Below are 16849 nucleotides of genomic sequence, written 5' to 3'. Positions count from 1 at the left end.
AGAATAATCTAAGAATTTTCATGGCAAATTTTACTATATATAAACTTTTTATGTTTTGTGAGAAACTTCATTCTAAAATACAGAGACATGGAGTTATAAACATAGTGGATTGCCTTACATAATCATATTTATTTCAAACACGTTTCTATTATTACATCTCTCCAAAACTTAAAATAGTATAATAGTAAATTCAGTAAATGTGCTTGATAGCTCATGTGATTTTAATTGGAAATAAGTATTGATAAGAATAGTCTACTATTTATAAAGTACGATGATGAGTTGACTGTCTGATGAGTGCTTAGATGAAGGTCACAAAGTAAATCCTTATAATTTTTGAAGCACCCTCTCTTTTTTCAAAGCCATTCAAGAATTTTCCTTGGAAATGGAGTTAGCTTTTGTGTTTCATTGAGTCTAATAATAGTATCTAAAAATAGTAATGTTGTTTTTAATGTTTTGAAGAAGTACACATGAGTAAATAAATGTGGATCATTTTGAAAGGGACAGCTTGGATTTTGATATACACCATTACCAAAATGGAAAGAACAATTCACTCCAGCTTGATGTTTGTAATATAGTAAAGAAAAATATGTTTCCATTAGCTGCATAGGGTGGGAGGGATACCTGAGTAGGAAGCGTAGACAATGTTGCAACGTACTCATTGTTCCTTACATAGCAAGAATGATAAATTGTTAGAACAAAGACAAAAGAACAAGAACAAACAAAAAGAACAAAAACAAACAAATATATTGTGATGCCCAAAACTGCACACAGTACTCAAGGTGAGGCCATACCAGGTCAGATTAGAGCAGAACAATCAACTCCTAAAAATTAAGCTATTAAAATGTTTCCAGAGGAAGGTCATGAGGACAGTGAAGAGCCTTCTTCTTCTCGTACAGCAGAAGCTGTGTGAGGAGCAGCTGAGGTCACTTGTTCTGTTCAGCCTGGAGGAGACTGAGGGGAGACCTCCCTGCAGTTACAGTTTCTTGTGAGGGGAAGAGGAGGGGCAGACCCTGATCTCCTCTCTTTGATGACCAATGACAGAATCCAAGGGAATAGACTGAAGTTGTGCCAAGGGAGGTGTAGGTTGGATATTAGAAAAGGTTTTTCACCCAGAGGTGGTTGGGCACTGGAACAGCTCCCCAGGGCAGTGGCCACAGCACCAGCCTGACAGCGCTGAAGAAGCGTTTGGACATTGCCCTTGGACAATGGTGTGACACCTGGGGTGTCCTGTGCAGGGCCAAGAGTTGGATTTGATGATCATTTTGGGTCCCTTCCAAATCAGCATATTCTGTGAGTCTGTGATATAATTACTTCTCTAGAGGGAAGACAGGAATTAGAGAGAAGACAATTAGTTTTCCTACTATAGATACTAAGAAAAAAAATCCATCACAATAAGAAGCTGTTCAGCACCTTGAGTCCAAATTTGTAATTCAAATCCTACCTCAGCAGACTACAGCAGGGATAGAAGATATAAAGTGGACTTAGTAGTATTTAATCTAACCTTACCCTTTACGTAAATGACAAATTAGAGTAGTAGGTGAAACTGCCCTAAACTAATCATTACAGTATTCTGATGACCTTATATAAAAAATCTTCATTACAGCAATAGAAAAAGAGAATTATTTAAGAACATTCCCTTCATCCCAGAAGAAATTCTAAGGAGCAAGGCACAATAGAGGAGAGTGTCCTGAAGCTGCTACTAAATTGTTTACTCACAATAAAAATTATGCCTCTACAACTTGCACATAATATTTTAGAATAAATGGAGATGTATTTCTACTTAGAAGATATTTCACCAGTGTAAATGCTATAAACATGCCTGGGTTTGGATCACTATGTTAGGAAAAACTTCAGCAAAATATATTTAGTTTGCTATCACTTGATCACATATCTTGTATTCCACACTGTATATTGGTTTGAAATAACTTTATAGAAATTCATAAATACTTTATACAAGCTTCAGCCGCTGATGAAAGCTTATTCAAATTGTAAATATTTTAAGATTGTTTAAATGTTTGAATAAGAATAGTTTATTTCTTGAAACATTTTCTTCTTTTTAACGTCTTTCTCTTGCCCTGTCCATTTGCATGTTTTTTCTATGTATGTCTTTATTTTCATACGAAGGATCTGTACTGTCAGCTCCTGCAAACCCAAGTCTATGTCTAATCTAGGCAGTGCATAGGTTTCCTTTATAGCCTTAAAAAACACACAAGTCTTAAGGTGAATAATAAAACTTTTTCATTTACTTTAGGATGTTTCTATGTTAGACATCAAGAATGTAAAAGTTCATTTGCCCAGGTTAAGTGGTCTATTGAATTTGTATGTTATGGTCAGATTGATGACGTGGTTTTTTTTTTCCCCTTTGTTTACTTGTTATTTCATTGTTTGTTTTGCTCTTTGATTTGTTTGGGTTTTGGTTTTGTTTTGTTTTTCAAGTCAGATACACAAACTCATATTAAAATAAATAAGTGGTCAGTACCTTAGAAAAATTTCCTTCTGGTCACAGCAGAATTGTAAATATTGTTGAGAACTACTGTGTGATGTTTCCTGCTATTTCAGAAGGACTGTAGGTTTTTAAGCTGGTTGCAGCAACCTATGGTTAACAAAGCAGTAAAATATGCAATAAGTTACTGTAGAAAAGATGAGAATTAGTCATTTAATTAATCCTTCATATTCATGTGTTAGAATAAATACCAAACATAATTATTTTTACTACCACAAGTGAATCAAATCAAAGAGTGTTTTGTTGCATTCCTAATATGTACAACAGTAGGAAGAATAAATATCCCTGTTATTTGATTGAATTACTTTTTATTCTAATGAATGAAGGAATCAACTATCCAAATTTTTTGTTCTGGAAATGTGACTGTTTAATTCCACTGCATTTGTGGCCACTGATCTTTTAAGCTTGGTCTTAAAATCTCATTTATTTATTCAGTGGTAGTTTAAATATTTTCCTTAATATTCAAACAAATGAAAAAATAAAAAGTCTGGAAATAGTGAGTTTTTCTCAGCATGCTGCTTGAACTTGTTAGTTAAAGTCAAGTTTGTTTTAGTAAAAACTGAATATATGCTGAATATTGATGTATAGGTTTAGGCCACCTTTTTAAATGTCTATAAGTATCTACCTATCTATCTATCTATCTATCTATCTATCTATCTATCTATCTATTTGTCTCTCCAAATTAAGGGATTAGAATTAAATTTTTCAGTAAAAATCTTATTTTATGCAATCAATATTTTAATAGTGTCATCTAGCTCTATTGCTTTGAATTAAGATATATGGCACAGGTTAGCATCACTCATTTTGTAAGCTTTTAGTTTACTGCTATACAAAGACAATGGAATATGTATGAGAACATAAGCTTACTTTTAACCAACATCTCCTTTCCTGAAGCCACTTTATCATGTCTTTTCAAGTGTTAAAGGTTCTTGGCAGCTGAAACAAAGGATTCACTGGTAAGAGGACTAGAAAGCAATTGACTGTCTTTTGTAGTGCTTCTCTATCATGAACATTTCTAATAAATTGAAAGATAAAAATCAGACTAGCAGAGAAGAAAATATATTCTTCCAAGCAGCAATATATTCTTCCAATATTGTATTTCACAGGTCCAGTTTAAGATCTTTCATGCAATTTGGATTTTAATGTAGCTCTTCTGTGCAAGTCTTTTCTGTTTCCCTATGTTAAAGCAGGTGTGAATCATAAACATGCCATTTTTAATTTAGCAGGTCCTGATCCTGTCAGTATATCTGTGAAACTTACTAGATGTTGACAAGAATCTGACCTCTCTGCAGTAACTCATTGAGATAAAGACATTTTCTAGGCTGGTGTCTGAAGCATGAAGTTTTGAAAGGGACAGCTTGGATTTTGATATACACCATTACCAAAATGGAAAGAACAATTCACTCCAGCTTGATGTTTATAATATAGTAAAGCATAATATATTTCCATTAGCTGCATAGGGTGGGAGGAATGAGGAATTCAAAACAAGAAATCCTGATGACTTTTGGTCCAGCTGTCAAGACATTCTTGTGTTGTCCAGTTCTCAGATTTCTGAAATGGACACTAATGGGCATTCACATTGTCAGATATGCCAGCAAGGATTTTCTTTCTGCCAGCAATAGCAGTGATGTTTGGACAGAATATGAGGTAATTGTAGGCATGGATATAATTATGTAAGTAAAGCATGTTTGTCTTATGCCATAGCAAAGTCAAGAAAGTGTTTAGCAAACAGTAAGTGGAAGAAGGTCAGGAAGAGGGTTATCAGTCTTGACATTGATGTGTTCTATTTTGTACTGCGTAGCAGAAAGTGATCTCTGAAAAGCATGCACTTAAGAAACCCTTGCTCCTTTTCTGATTGCTTGGACTTGACATTTAACATGTTTTCCCTGTATTACTGACTGTTCACATACAACCTAGTTTAATAATGTATTTTTTGAGTCTCTGAATATTTAAGACTCCAAGTTTGTCCTCACATACCAGAATTTGTTTGCTTTCTCTCAAGCATTCTTTGATGTTTGGACCTGTTCTAACTAGATGAATCTTTGAACTACACTGTGCTAGTATTATGGAATGGTTAGAATAACAGAGATTTCAGGATTCAGAATAGTATTTGATTCTGCTTTCGACTTTCTCTTGCTTTTGGGATAGGAATATTGCTTCTTAATATCAGGAATATCAAAGAAAGGCAAAGTGTTTTGACATTCTGATAAAATATTCTATAATTTGTATAATTTTTCAGACCAAATAAGTAGTATATACAAAATGTTATGAAAAGTATAAGCAGGTAGAAAAAAAGTTTTTAACTTATTTATCAGAATCTGTTAAAGATAAATACATAGTATACTACAATATCAGTTACATAGAAGGTTAATTTTAAGTTTTTTGATTGATCATAATCTGTTTAAATTCTGTATGCTATTTGACCAATGATGGAATGAGCTATATAATGAGCACATTATTAGTGTTGCTATGCAGCCACTGTTATAGCTGTTTCTGTAAATCAGAAAAAATATGTAAAAGTAACTTTATTCATACAGGGCCTGCAGACCTGTAACTCTCAACATACAAGAGTGCTGAGTTACAGAATAAACATTTCTTAATGACAGGAACAGATCCTCAAATTTATATTCACAGAACTCAGCAAGTAGATTGATACCTGTAAGCAATTTAGTCACTGTGTCTTTGTTAAGTGCTTATTTATTTAATAACAGTGATCTTGGAACAGATCTTTTTAAATTTTATTTTCTATTCAAGAGTGAGAAAGATGAAAAAAAGCAGAAATAAGCATTGATTTTCTTCAGTTGCATCTGAACGCTGGATTCGCAAATTAGTGAACAGCAGTCTGCATATGGTACTTTGAATTACTGAGATGAGGTATTGCACTTCACTTAATGCTGAAACAGTTTGTGTGGATGCATATCACAGCTATTTAGTACCTATACTCAAAGGAACTTTCCAGACACAAATACATTTATGCTATTGTAAAATCCAGACTGATTGACCAAAATAATACTACTAGTTAACCTGCAGCAAAGCCCAAACTATTGAAGTTAATGACAATATCTTCATGATTATTTGGAACATTACATTTCCACATAGTGATGACACATGAGATTCCCAGTGGCCATGTAAAGTCACCATAACATCATTTGGAAGTTGATTATATTGGAAGAATATCAAAATTTGTAAATTCTGCGATAGAAATTTCTGAAAATCTTTACAATACATTTAGATATTTTCCTAAATTATACATTTCAGTACATAAAATAACTGCTTCAGGGAAGTCCCATTATTTGTAACTATTAAATAATTCTTCATTTGCTAATTTGAATTTTTTTTTTTGATCACTCTTGCATCATTTGGTTTGAAATCTATATTTCATACCTTACGGTTTTCACTCAGAATTAGAATGGCTAATCATTATCTTCATTCCTAATAAAAGTGAAATATAGTAAAACTCAAGGGCACAGGACTAAAAAGGAACATTCAGGACCAAATAACTTAATTCCAGGAAAGAAAAGGAAAGTAGCATAATCCAAATTTCCTGTGAAAAGCTATTTCAGACTTCCATGTGCTTTATTAGGGAAAATGTATTTACTTCAGCTAAAACTTGAAAAATACTGGAATTGTGTGAAATTTTAATTTGTTTATTTAATATTTGTAAGGCATTAATAGTTGAGTGATGAAAAGTACATACCTAGAGGTTTATGACATAAAGTTAAAACCATATCTGTATGAAAATATGTGATCAACATTAGCTGTAAGAAAATTGTAGTTCCCTAGAAAAGCTATCATCTCAGTGAATAATGTCATATATTGTTTCATGATGAACTATCTGGAACAACAGACTAAGACATCACATATCAGAATAAAGTCAAATATAATGTAATTTCTGTGCTAAATACCGTTGCACTTACTGTCACCAACCAGGTTAGATTTCATAGGAAGATACTGAGAGTAGTAGTCAGGTTTCTTTTTCACACAACTGAATTGAAGGATGCACAGGATCACATTCAGTAAAGTATCTTGTTTCTCTGCTCTTTATGGAATTTTGTGCTAATAAATTCTAAAAATATCTTCTCACACATTATGAAAATAATTTCCATTCTGTTTTGGCTTCTACAGATAATATTTTCATAAAACATAAAAACTACATAATGGTGTTTCAGGAGTAATTTTTTCTAATAAATAAATAAGTTAATAGTAATAATTGTATTTTAGACTGATATTTGACTTCACAAAAGGTTTTTCACATCATAAAGGGAATGAGAGTCTCTTGTCAGACCATGAACTTGCAAAATGATTCTTCTTGTCCTTGTGTTTGCAAGAAAAATCTTAAAAGCACAGAATTACTTAATCTAATCTCCTGTTTGTCAACTGTCTTGTTCATTTGCAGTATTTTCACTTGGAAAAGTTGATATTTAATTTTTCATAATGCTGACTAGCAAACGCCTTAGATAGCACACAAGGAAAAAAAAGTGATATGCCCTTGACAAGAAGCAGAATTTTGTGTTTTAGGTTGCCAAATTAGTTAAACAGATTTGAGAAATTACTAATCATGGAAAATATTTGTTACACTAATCTTTTGTTTTATCAGAGCTGTCTTAAAAATAATTAAGAACAGACTATCCAGTGACGCCTATGCAAAGATATAGTTTTGGGTTAAACTACTAAATGTCATTGTCTAAACTTCTTTATAGTCCACGGAATTTCCAAAAAATAAGGAACCACCAATAAATTCTGCTCATTTATTGTTGAAAATAGAGAATATGCATAAAGTGTATTCCCTTTTTCTCTGTCCGCTTCCTTCACAAGGATAATAAAGGTTTAAAAAACCCCAATAAAGCAAGATGAGCAAACAAATAAAACCCAGGCTTTTTAACAAACTAAAATCACAGTACTGCTTTGGAGACTATAAAACTGTGTAGTGTGTCATAGCAATGTCACCTGGTAACTGGTACAGTCACAGTGTATAATCTTTGTGCTTAAGCCATAAAAGAGTTCTGAAAACTTCTGTGTTTCAAAAAAAAAATTCCATTTATTGTTGAAATTAATTTTTAATTGTTTTCTTAAACACCCATAATTCTGTAGAAAGAATTCATTAAGGCAAAAAATATCAATGAAGACCTACTGTCCACTTATCTGTTTTTTCAATTTTTGTTTTTACATTTTCCAGCTGTAGGCCTTGCTGCCTGTCCAGAACCAGTAATTCCTAGCAATGGGATCAAATCAGGAGACAGATATATGGTGAATGATGTTTTGTCATTTCAGTGTGAGCCAGGATATACATTACAGGTATTTCTTTCTTTCTTTCTTTCTTTGAATAATACACTGTGGAGTGATTCCAATAAAATGCCAAGAGACCTGTCAAAAAAAAAAATTCTAATGAAGAGTCTGTAGTGTGTAAATAGAGATGATTTAGGCAGAGCCTATGTGAGTGCTCCCAAATTATAAAGCTACAAATGTGTGGCACTTCTGTCCCTCAGTAAATCTGGACTGGGAAATTTTGTCTTAGGTCAACATACTATTGAGCAGTAAAGGCCATCAAAATGGACATTGAAATAACATGGATAAAATGTTTTCTCTAGAAAATTGTTACAGTACTATATGATAGGGTACTGTGTTTTTCCTTTAGGGGGTTTGATTTATCTAGGTGAAATTTTAATGTAGAAATACAGTGTGGGATTTCATATTCTGCTCAGGAATTGTGGAATTTAATTTCTAAAGTAAATTTTATTAGTGCTTAAATTTACTCTTGAAAATCTTTCACAGAAAAGTATTAGAAATTAGTTCACTGATTGGGGATGTTCTCTGTTCACACACTGGTTTAGTTTCCCATGGTAGATATATGATTGAGGTGCTCTTTGTAAATTTTTTAGCACTCTGTAAATCTAAGACTTAAAGCTTTTCTCTTTCCTCACTAGTTTCTCTAATTTGTTTAAATGTAATCCACCACTGGTAAAATACATTGAAAACACCTGAGTTCAGAATCATTTGTTTGATAATAGATCCCAACCAAGGCAGTGTAAAACCTGAGAAGAGAAGGTAAAGTATCACAACTTCTGTTCCTTACAAGGAGAAAGTTCCCCATCAGAGGACTGCTAATTCAGTGCTTGTTCCCCAACATATATAGGATATTTCTTTGGTCTCCATATTTCTTACCATTCTTCTAAAATTCTTGCAGGGTTCAGACTAATCTTACCTCTAGGCGGTTGTGGGAACACATGCACATGAAATGTCTCTCTAGGTGGCCAGGAATATGCTTACCTTTTCAGTCATACATGGCAGGTATAGACCAAGTATTTAAACTAATTTGTTCTCTTTACTTGTATTACATTACATGAAACAACCTACACTGGGAGCATTCCAATCCATAGCAAAAAAAGATTTTGTTATACTAGTATCTTGCTAATTAGAAAAGATTTGACTTAAGCACGACAAAGCCGATTCTCATCTACCCTGAGCGCTCATTGCTTACTTAACAGTTTGTGGCTTACTTAAAAGCCAGCTGATTGTTCATAAATGAACTACTTAAGTGTTTTTCTTTCAAAATTAATGTTATTTTGAAAATACCTCATGGTATAAATGCATTAATTTTGGAGTTTTTAACTTTATTTTCTCTATTTCATATGTCCCTTACAGTATCATTTGTAGTTAGCATGTCAGTAAGAAATGAGAGATTTGATAACATTTTAATGACATGATTCCTTCAGAAGGATTATCTGTCATTAAAAAATGACACTAAACTAGATTCAGACTTTAAGTTAAATACCACTATTGAGCCATTAACAGTTTTCTATTTCAAAATAGCATTAAACTGAGTAAATGATGAAAGGATTATGTGTCTATGCCTATGTTGCTGTAACTGAGACAAAGATATGGGAACTGAAATTTCATCTTCAGCACTATTTATTTGTTGAACTGGGGTGCTGTCATGCTTTTGGCCTAGCTGAAATATAACAGTAGTAATTATTGCAAGCCAGTGACTATTCCTCACAAGCACTTTGCATCATGGCATTTTTTTTGGAGATTAATTTTGAAGAAAAAAGTTAAGGAGGTAGGTATATAAAGCACTGTGTATTTGCACTCAATCCCACACACTTCCACTAGTACAGATGTAGCCTATGTATTCTTTTAGGGCTTTTTTGTATTCATTGAGCTAAATTTAGCATTCTTCATCTATAGACTTAGGACAGTCTATTTCAATGCAGAATCTATCTGGAAGTCAGCCTGCAATAAACTTGGTTACCCAACAATAAATATAATTGTATTTTAAGAGTTGTTGGATTAAAAAAAAAAAAAAGTAATAACTTTTTTGCTTTTTTAAATTTTTTTTGGAGAAAGATTCCTATTTCTAACATTTCTAGAAAAGTTACATGTACTTCTTTATATATATTTTTTTATTCAGTTCCACTTTATGGTAAAAGGATCAAGATCTGCTGGTAGGGCTGTTGTATAATTGCTGTTCATATAATTGCCAAGAGGTACTTTTTTAGTGCCTCGTTGCTGTGATACAGGTCACTGCTTCTGAGCTGTTATGACTGAAATACATTTAGACCTGATTTATGATTTATGGCTAAGCTTATAGCAGTGATTTGATAGGAAAAAAGTGAAAAAATTAAGCCTATACTAATGGATTCCTATGGAGATGGAATAACATATAACACAATTAATTTAATATAAAAAACAGCTATCTTATCTCAATCAGCTGTTTAGATTTTCATTGTGACACTAGAGATAATCAGCCATACTGCTCCAAAGACTGATTCATACTAAGATTTCATGTTAGAACAGGAACTCTACTCTTAAAATATCGTCCTTCATCAGTGATATCAAAAGGTTAACACAGGTATCAAACTTTAAACAGCTTAGGTTTAGTGGGGTGACCTCTGTGTGTACTGCCCATCACTGTGCAGACTCTTCTATCCCTATTTTTTCATCTATTAGAAATATCTAAATCTTGCATATTGCAAAAAGGGGCATAATTATCCTGTTTTTAATTACATGGATTAAAAATGGATACACGCTCAAGATACAGCATCATCAAATATTCTGTCCATACTTAAAATAGTACTGGTGCAATATTGATGTGGAGTGATAACTGTAGAATATGAATACTTCAGAAGTGGTTGGAATAAGTACAGGAAACTTTTTGAAGGTACACATTGCTAACAATGTGTACCCTGGCTTGATGTTTTGGATCTACTTTTACAAAACAATCAGAATGCGAGTTCATAAATACAGTATTAGTATAACGTAATGATATGTTTGTGAAGAAGAGAGCTGCACACAAAAAATCTCTCATCTGTATTAAAGCTACATTTCAATGCACTATGTATATCACTATAACAAACCCATATTTTTTGTTTATATGCAGGTCTTACCTGTAGCCCTTTCATACGATTAAGTGGACTTTTTTCTATATACTTACAGCGATTCTATTATTAAATATTTTCTTAAAATTTCATAGCATATTGTTCCTTAACTATATATATTCCAACTGTAAACCTTTTTCAATACATCTAAAAATTTAATACTAGCTGTGAAGCTGACATATGTAAAAACTAGTTTCATGAGCTTGTTCAAAGTGTACAACAAAGATCCTGAATATCCATATTCAATAGGAAATAGTTTGAATCTTTCCAAAATATTGATGAGAATTCCTATACTGTATGGACTCTGGTGCATACATATCTATATATATAACATGTTAGACAGGACAAGTAAAATAGGATCCAAATTAAAAAGAAATAATAATGAAAATTGTGTTCTATGAGGCACAGTATGTTTTCTATTGAGCAAATACAGACCAGCATAACTTCTCATAATATATTTTTTTTTCTTTTTAGCTGTGAATTTATCCTCAATCTTTAGAGAACATATTCACAGCTAGCAATAACAATCAGCTGTGGATTAGTTTATAATTGAGACTTACCAGAAAAGTCATAGAGCTCAAACTACTACCTGGAGATGCATAAGAAAGGTAATTACCAGCTGTAGGATTAAGTGTCTCCCCACAGGAGGAAACTTTAAAAGACTGGAATCAGAGTGTACTCTTGTTGGAAAGAGGCTTGAAGCTAGATGAATCATTTAATTTTGGTTTTCAAAATATCTTTTATAGGCTATTTTATGTTTTTCCTGACTATGGTAGTTAAATTACGGCTTCCCCCTTGACTCACATCAGAGACATGCAATCACAGAAAACTAGAAAATGAGAATAAAATAAAACAATGCAATTTTGGAAGACTAGAAAGAGGGAGTAAAACAGGGAATATTGCATTAAATAAATTATTCAAAACCTCATCCATTTTGCAAGTAACTAAGATGACACAGTAAGTGCGTGCATATTTTTTCCTTTAAAATGTAGCTTTTAAGAAAAAAAAAATTATTGCATTATCAGTTTAGAGTGTTTTTAGAAGAAAAAGACTAATTTATTTTTCATTACTTTAGTGAAAACCGATCCTTTTTTCCTTTCAAGTAATTTCCTGGATGTATTTCAGTTTGGCTTTCAGAACATGATTGCCTAAATATACTTAACTAAATGATTAATTAAAGGAGTTTTATTTCATGCAGTTCTATGTGATTTCTTTTCAAGGTAGAGTGCAAACATTCTAAATGGTGTGGAAGAAATGTCATCAAATGGATTTTCTTTTACTGCAGTTTACCTGTTCATTCTTCTTATTATTATTATGAGATTATGATTGCTATGGACAAATAATATTTATATAAATCTTCATATTATATTGATTAGATGCACTGTCTTACTAAATTTAGACTCATAATACACCTGGTAAAAATAAACTAGGGATGTTAAGTGACTAGCACGAGTTTGTGTATCCAAATTATCAAAACAGAAACTGAACCTTGTTCTCAGTCCCATGTCTCAGTCTTTGTATCAGTTGTTCTCACTCCTGCTAGTTTATTCAGCTTTAGCATTTCAGCAGCAGAATGCATAATCTGAGTATCTCAAAGGACAGAATTGACTAAAAAGAAGACTTTTTGTGCTACTGTTAAGTTCCCAGTTTGAACTGCTGCTAGGGAAAACAAAGATGGGAGCATTTTGGTCCTAGGCAGTCACCCTGAGGTGTGTGGGGATTAGGCTGTGCAAGTTACAGATATGTCTTGATTTCCTTCCTGCCACCTCAAGTCCGCTTGGTTCTTGTGATTTTTCTTAAAAATAGATGGACTAAATAAAACATGACAGCTATATAAAGAGGCACTTTTATTTCTACAGCTGTGTGTCAAGATGTCAAGATGTTGCAGGAATGCAGTGGGTCATGTTGTGAGGCCATGTGAGAGGTAAAGGCCGGCTGCTGTTTGTTGATGGCAGGCTTGGCATGGTCCACATTGAACATCGGTAGCAAGTAGATGAGGAACAAATTCCTCTCTGTGTCTGTCCAGCAGAAAAATAAGAACATAAAACCTGAACTATTTGAAAATAGAGTTTCATTCAAGAAATTTTTATGTAGTTGGCTAAAATAAGAACATACACTGATTAGATCATCCAGGAGGTCCTTTGTAGCTCTGTCTTTCAGAAAAGTCCCATAAATGAGTATCTGTAATCTGATGTTTTGCCCTTCCCAAACAGGGCCGTTCTCATATTTCTTGTATGCCAGGAACAGTTCGACGCTGGAACTATCCGTCTCCTCTCTGCATTGGTATGGAAATATGTTTTCAGTTTTCTGACCATCAGTCACAAGAAACTCCTGACCTTGTCATGCCCATTGTTCCTGACCTTAATTCTGCTTCATTCAAAAGTTGTTTGTGTTTCCATTTGTATCTATGAAATATGGAAAAAACCCAATTTTTTAAAATGCTATTTTAAAAAAAATCAAATGCTATTTAAGAAAATATTGTGAGAGTGGGCAAAGGAGGAAACCATTTTAATTTTAATATTCAATCAGCAAAAGCTATTCATATTAGTTTCACATCTAAGAGAAATTCAGAATATTGGGATGATACTGAACAACACTAATGGGAAATAATTTTAAAGATTCCTTGTCAAGTTGAGCCCATACATTACTTTGTATTGTCAAGTTCTACAGAAGGAGTCAATTTTGATTTCTATGGAAGCAGTGAATATCCTTCCAATCAGTTTTAGAAAAGGAAAATTTATTCAAATAAAAAATTATTTATTTTAGGCTTTGGGCTCTTTTGTTGTTTCTTTTCTTTTCATGGTAACCTTATATTTCATCTTGCATACTAAATATAGTTCCTTCTTGAAAACATTGAGCTCCTTGAATTATGAAATTGTGCTATCCTGGGAGCAAAAATATTCTTAAGAAAACAAAGAAACCCTTAAAACATAACCCTCCCTCTTCTCTCACCTCTAACACTTAAAATATTGATTTTTATAGAATGAAAGCCAAAATCAGTACAATTATTACAACAGACAGTATCACAGTATCACAGTATCACAGTATCACACTTGTGTTATCAGATCATGTGTCAATGTAATGCCTGGCATGAAGACTCACAGGCTTTAAAGTTAAGATTCTTGAAATAATAGATTTAAATTGCAATATTCTAATTTGATTTCTTGAAGCTATTCTTACTTTGTATTACTGTCCTAGTGTATGTGTAAACTCAGCCACTTTTTTGCAGGTTGCCTCACATATTTATGGATTAACTTTATATCATCTTAAATTATGAAAATGGGTTTTCAATTTCCAAACATACAAATTTGGTAAATAGAAGAATACCAGTAGAAAACAAAGAATTATTTTTTTTATGCAGCAAGCCTATCTTCTTTCTAAATTAATGCAAAAACTGTGTATGTGGGGGGGGGCGTTATTTGCTTGTTTGTTTTTAAATTCAAGTGTATTTTCAGTTATATTGAGTAATGGATATGTTGCTGTATCATGATTTGGGATCATAATTCAGTTTAATTCCAGATTTGTTTCTATGATTGTGAAACATATCTCAGCATAGCCCCAGACCTTTTTAACAGTAATTGCCAAGCTGAGACAATGGGTTGCCCGGTCTATATGTGCAAGTACACATTTGTAGTTTGATTACAGTGAATATATCACCTTAAATAAAGATTTTGTTCTAAATTGCATCCATTTTTTTTCTCCTTCATGAGGAGAGTTTTGACTATGATAAATTTCACTACTTCGGGGTCATTGGAACAAAATGGAAAATCCAATTTTAATTAAGCATATGTCAAATACTAAGAAATAATACTAATAAAAGATACTGTGATTTTCTTTTTGTTTTAAATAGCTAAATGTGGTGGAACACTGACAAACATGGCTGGTGTTATCCTGAGCCCAGGTTTTCCTGGAAATTACCCTAGTAACTTAGATTGTACATGGAAAATTCTATTGCCTATTGGATATGGTAAGTAAACTTTGATTGGAAGAGTAGTTATTTGTAATAATCAGATTTAAATATATATATTATATATATACACATATATATATTATATATATACACATATATATAATATATTATTACAAATATCTTAGTTCCAATATGAAGTGGTATTTATCCAGTGAATGTATTGTGAACCCTTACATAATTATTTTCTACATTTGAAATGAAAATGGTTGGCAATTTAAAAATGTGTCTTTGCTAGAGAAACTTGTTATTAACTCAGCCTGTCTCAGAAACTGATTTCAAAGCAAATGAGATCTGTGGAATGAAGATATATCAGAAAAAAAAAAAAAAAGACTTCTAAATTAAATAATGGTCTTTTGTTCTCCAAGTGGCTTTTTAAACAGTATTTTATGTTTTATAAAAATAGATAAAACCTCACTTCTAGAACTAAAAATTTGGTTAAAAGCATTCTCAAACTGTAATCCAAATCCTAAATTGCAAACTTAGAATCTTTCAAGGTTTACATTAAAACTACTGTCATAAAAAAAAGTCTTCACAAATAAGTCGTAACTATGTTGAAAAGGTAATAATAGATAATACGGAATCTGTAATTTAATGTACAAAACACAGTCTTCTATCATTATCAGAACTGAAAGAGGAATAAGTTTTCTTGTTGTGAAACTCCATGTCCCATACTGTCAATTCAATGCCAATGCTTAATAAGAAAAATAATTTTACAAGCTTGTTACTAATTTAAAAATAATTTTAAAAACTTATTACTTATTTGAGGAAATTAGTTTATTTTCCATATTCTCCATTTGCATTCATAAGAGGGATTTCTCTAGTGAGATGTGCTACTTTCATAGTACTTTACAAAGTTAATCTGTAAAAGAAATACTTTGCTGATGCTTTGCTGCTTAGAATCAATGAGCACCTGATAAAACTCATCCATCATCACTATGGATACCCTTAGTAGCCTTAGATATCTTTATAGATGTAGGAGAACCACAGCCGGAAGTTTGTCTGTGGTATGGACATTCTCCAGCTACATTTGCAGGAAATATAAATGATAAGCAATGTCATCCTAATTAGGTTATTATAATACTGCCTTTGAAAAATAGTCCTTCATATGTCTCAGAGTTGGTCTTTTCCTTTTAGGCTTTTCCATGCAGAAAATGTTTCATTAATTAATTGTACAAGAACATCTTGTATCCTGTTATTACTTTTCTCACTTCTCTGAAAGTCTCTGGTGGTGGTAATTTTCTAAATAGAAAAGATAAGAGCTTTGTTTAGTAAGGGGTTTAACACATACAGGGTGATCATAGCACTGAGCTATCATTTCCTTCAAAAATACTACAAAGGACGTTTTTTACCACCAAATTCCAACAGTGATATTTTTCCCCAAGTATTTGTTAAATAATCCAGATATAATATCTTTATATCAGATTTAAAAATTGTATTTGCTGTAATCTTTCACAAAGTACTTCTACTTGGATATTATTTTAATTAGAAATATATGCTTGTCTACTGAAAAGCTGTTTGTTTACATATATTGTATTGTATCAAAACAGCTGTCTGCTTAAACAAGGTCTAACAATAAACTTGTGGGAGCTAAATGTGTCCCAAAATATAGTGCTCTCTTCATTACATGAAAATATATCAGTCATGTAAAAGAAGATACTACTAAAGTCCAAATATTTTAAAATAGAGAATATATATTTTCAAGTAAGTTGATGTGATTTTAAAATGATCTCATGTAGCTGTTAATTAATTAACATTTATGAAAACAATTACCTCAGCTTGGAGTTTTCATTATTTAGAGTACATTCAAGTGAGAAAGGAAGTGCTGTTGAGATTCAAGCTGGAAGTAATATATATATAGTTTGACCAGATAATGACTTATTTTCTGTAGCTATCAGTTTTATTCCATGTAATTTTATGTAAGAAATTGTTTAGTGTAGAAAAATTCTTCTCTGATATATCAAATTGACATTTATAAATTGGACTTAAGGCTTGAGGGACATA

General features: G+C 32.3%; 1 protein-coding gene across 3 annotated transcripts in view; it reads left to right on the top strand.

Annotated features, from left to right (window-relative positions):
* Positions 1–16849, top strand: part of CSMD1 (CUB and Sushi multiple domains 1) — a 1051612-nt gene that overhangs the window by 906683 nt on the left and 128080 nt on the right. For all 3 annotated transcript variants that reach the window (XM_031504428.3, XM_021551131.3, XM_085576363.1), the window contains 3 exons: positions 7680–7798; positions 13092–13161; positions 14729–14845. In XM_031504428.3, coding sequence (XP_031360288.2) covers positions 7680–7798; positions 13092–13161; positions 14729–14845 — 306 coding nt within the window. The remainder of the gene's footprint in view (positions 1–7679; positions 7799–13091; positions 13162–14728; positions 14846–16849) is intronic.

The sequence above is a fragment of the Lonchura striata genome, chromosome 3 (assembly GCF_050655825.1).
Source record: "Lonchura striata isolate lonStrDom1 chromosome 3, ASM5065582v1, whole genome shotgun sequence".
Taxonomy (NCBI): Eukaryota; Metazoa; Chordata; class Aves; order Passeriformes; family Estrildidae; genus Lonchura; species Lonchura striata.
This window is presented reverse-complemented; position numbering and strand designations above follow the sequence as displayed.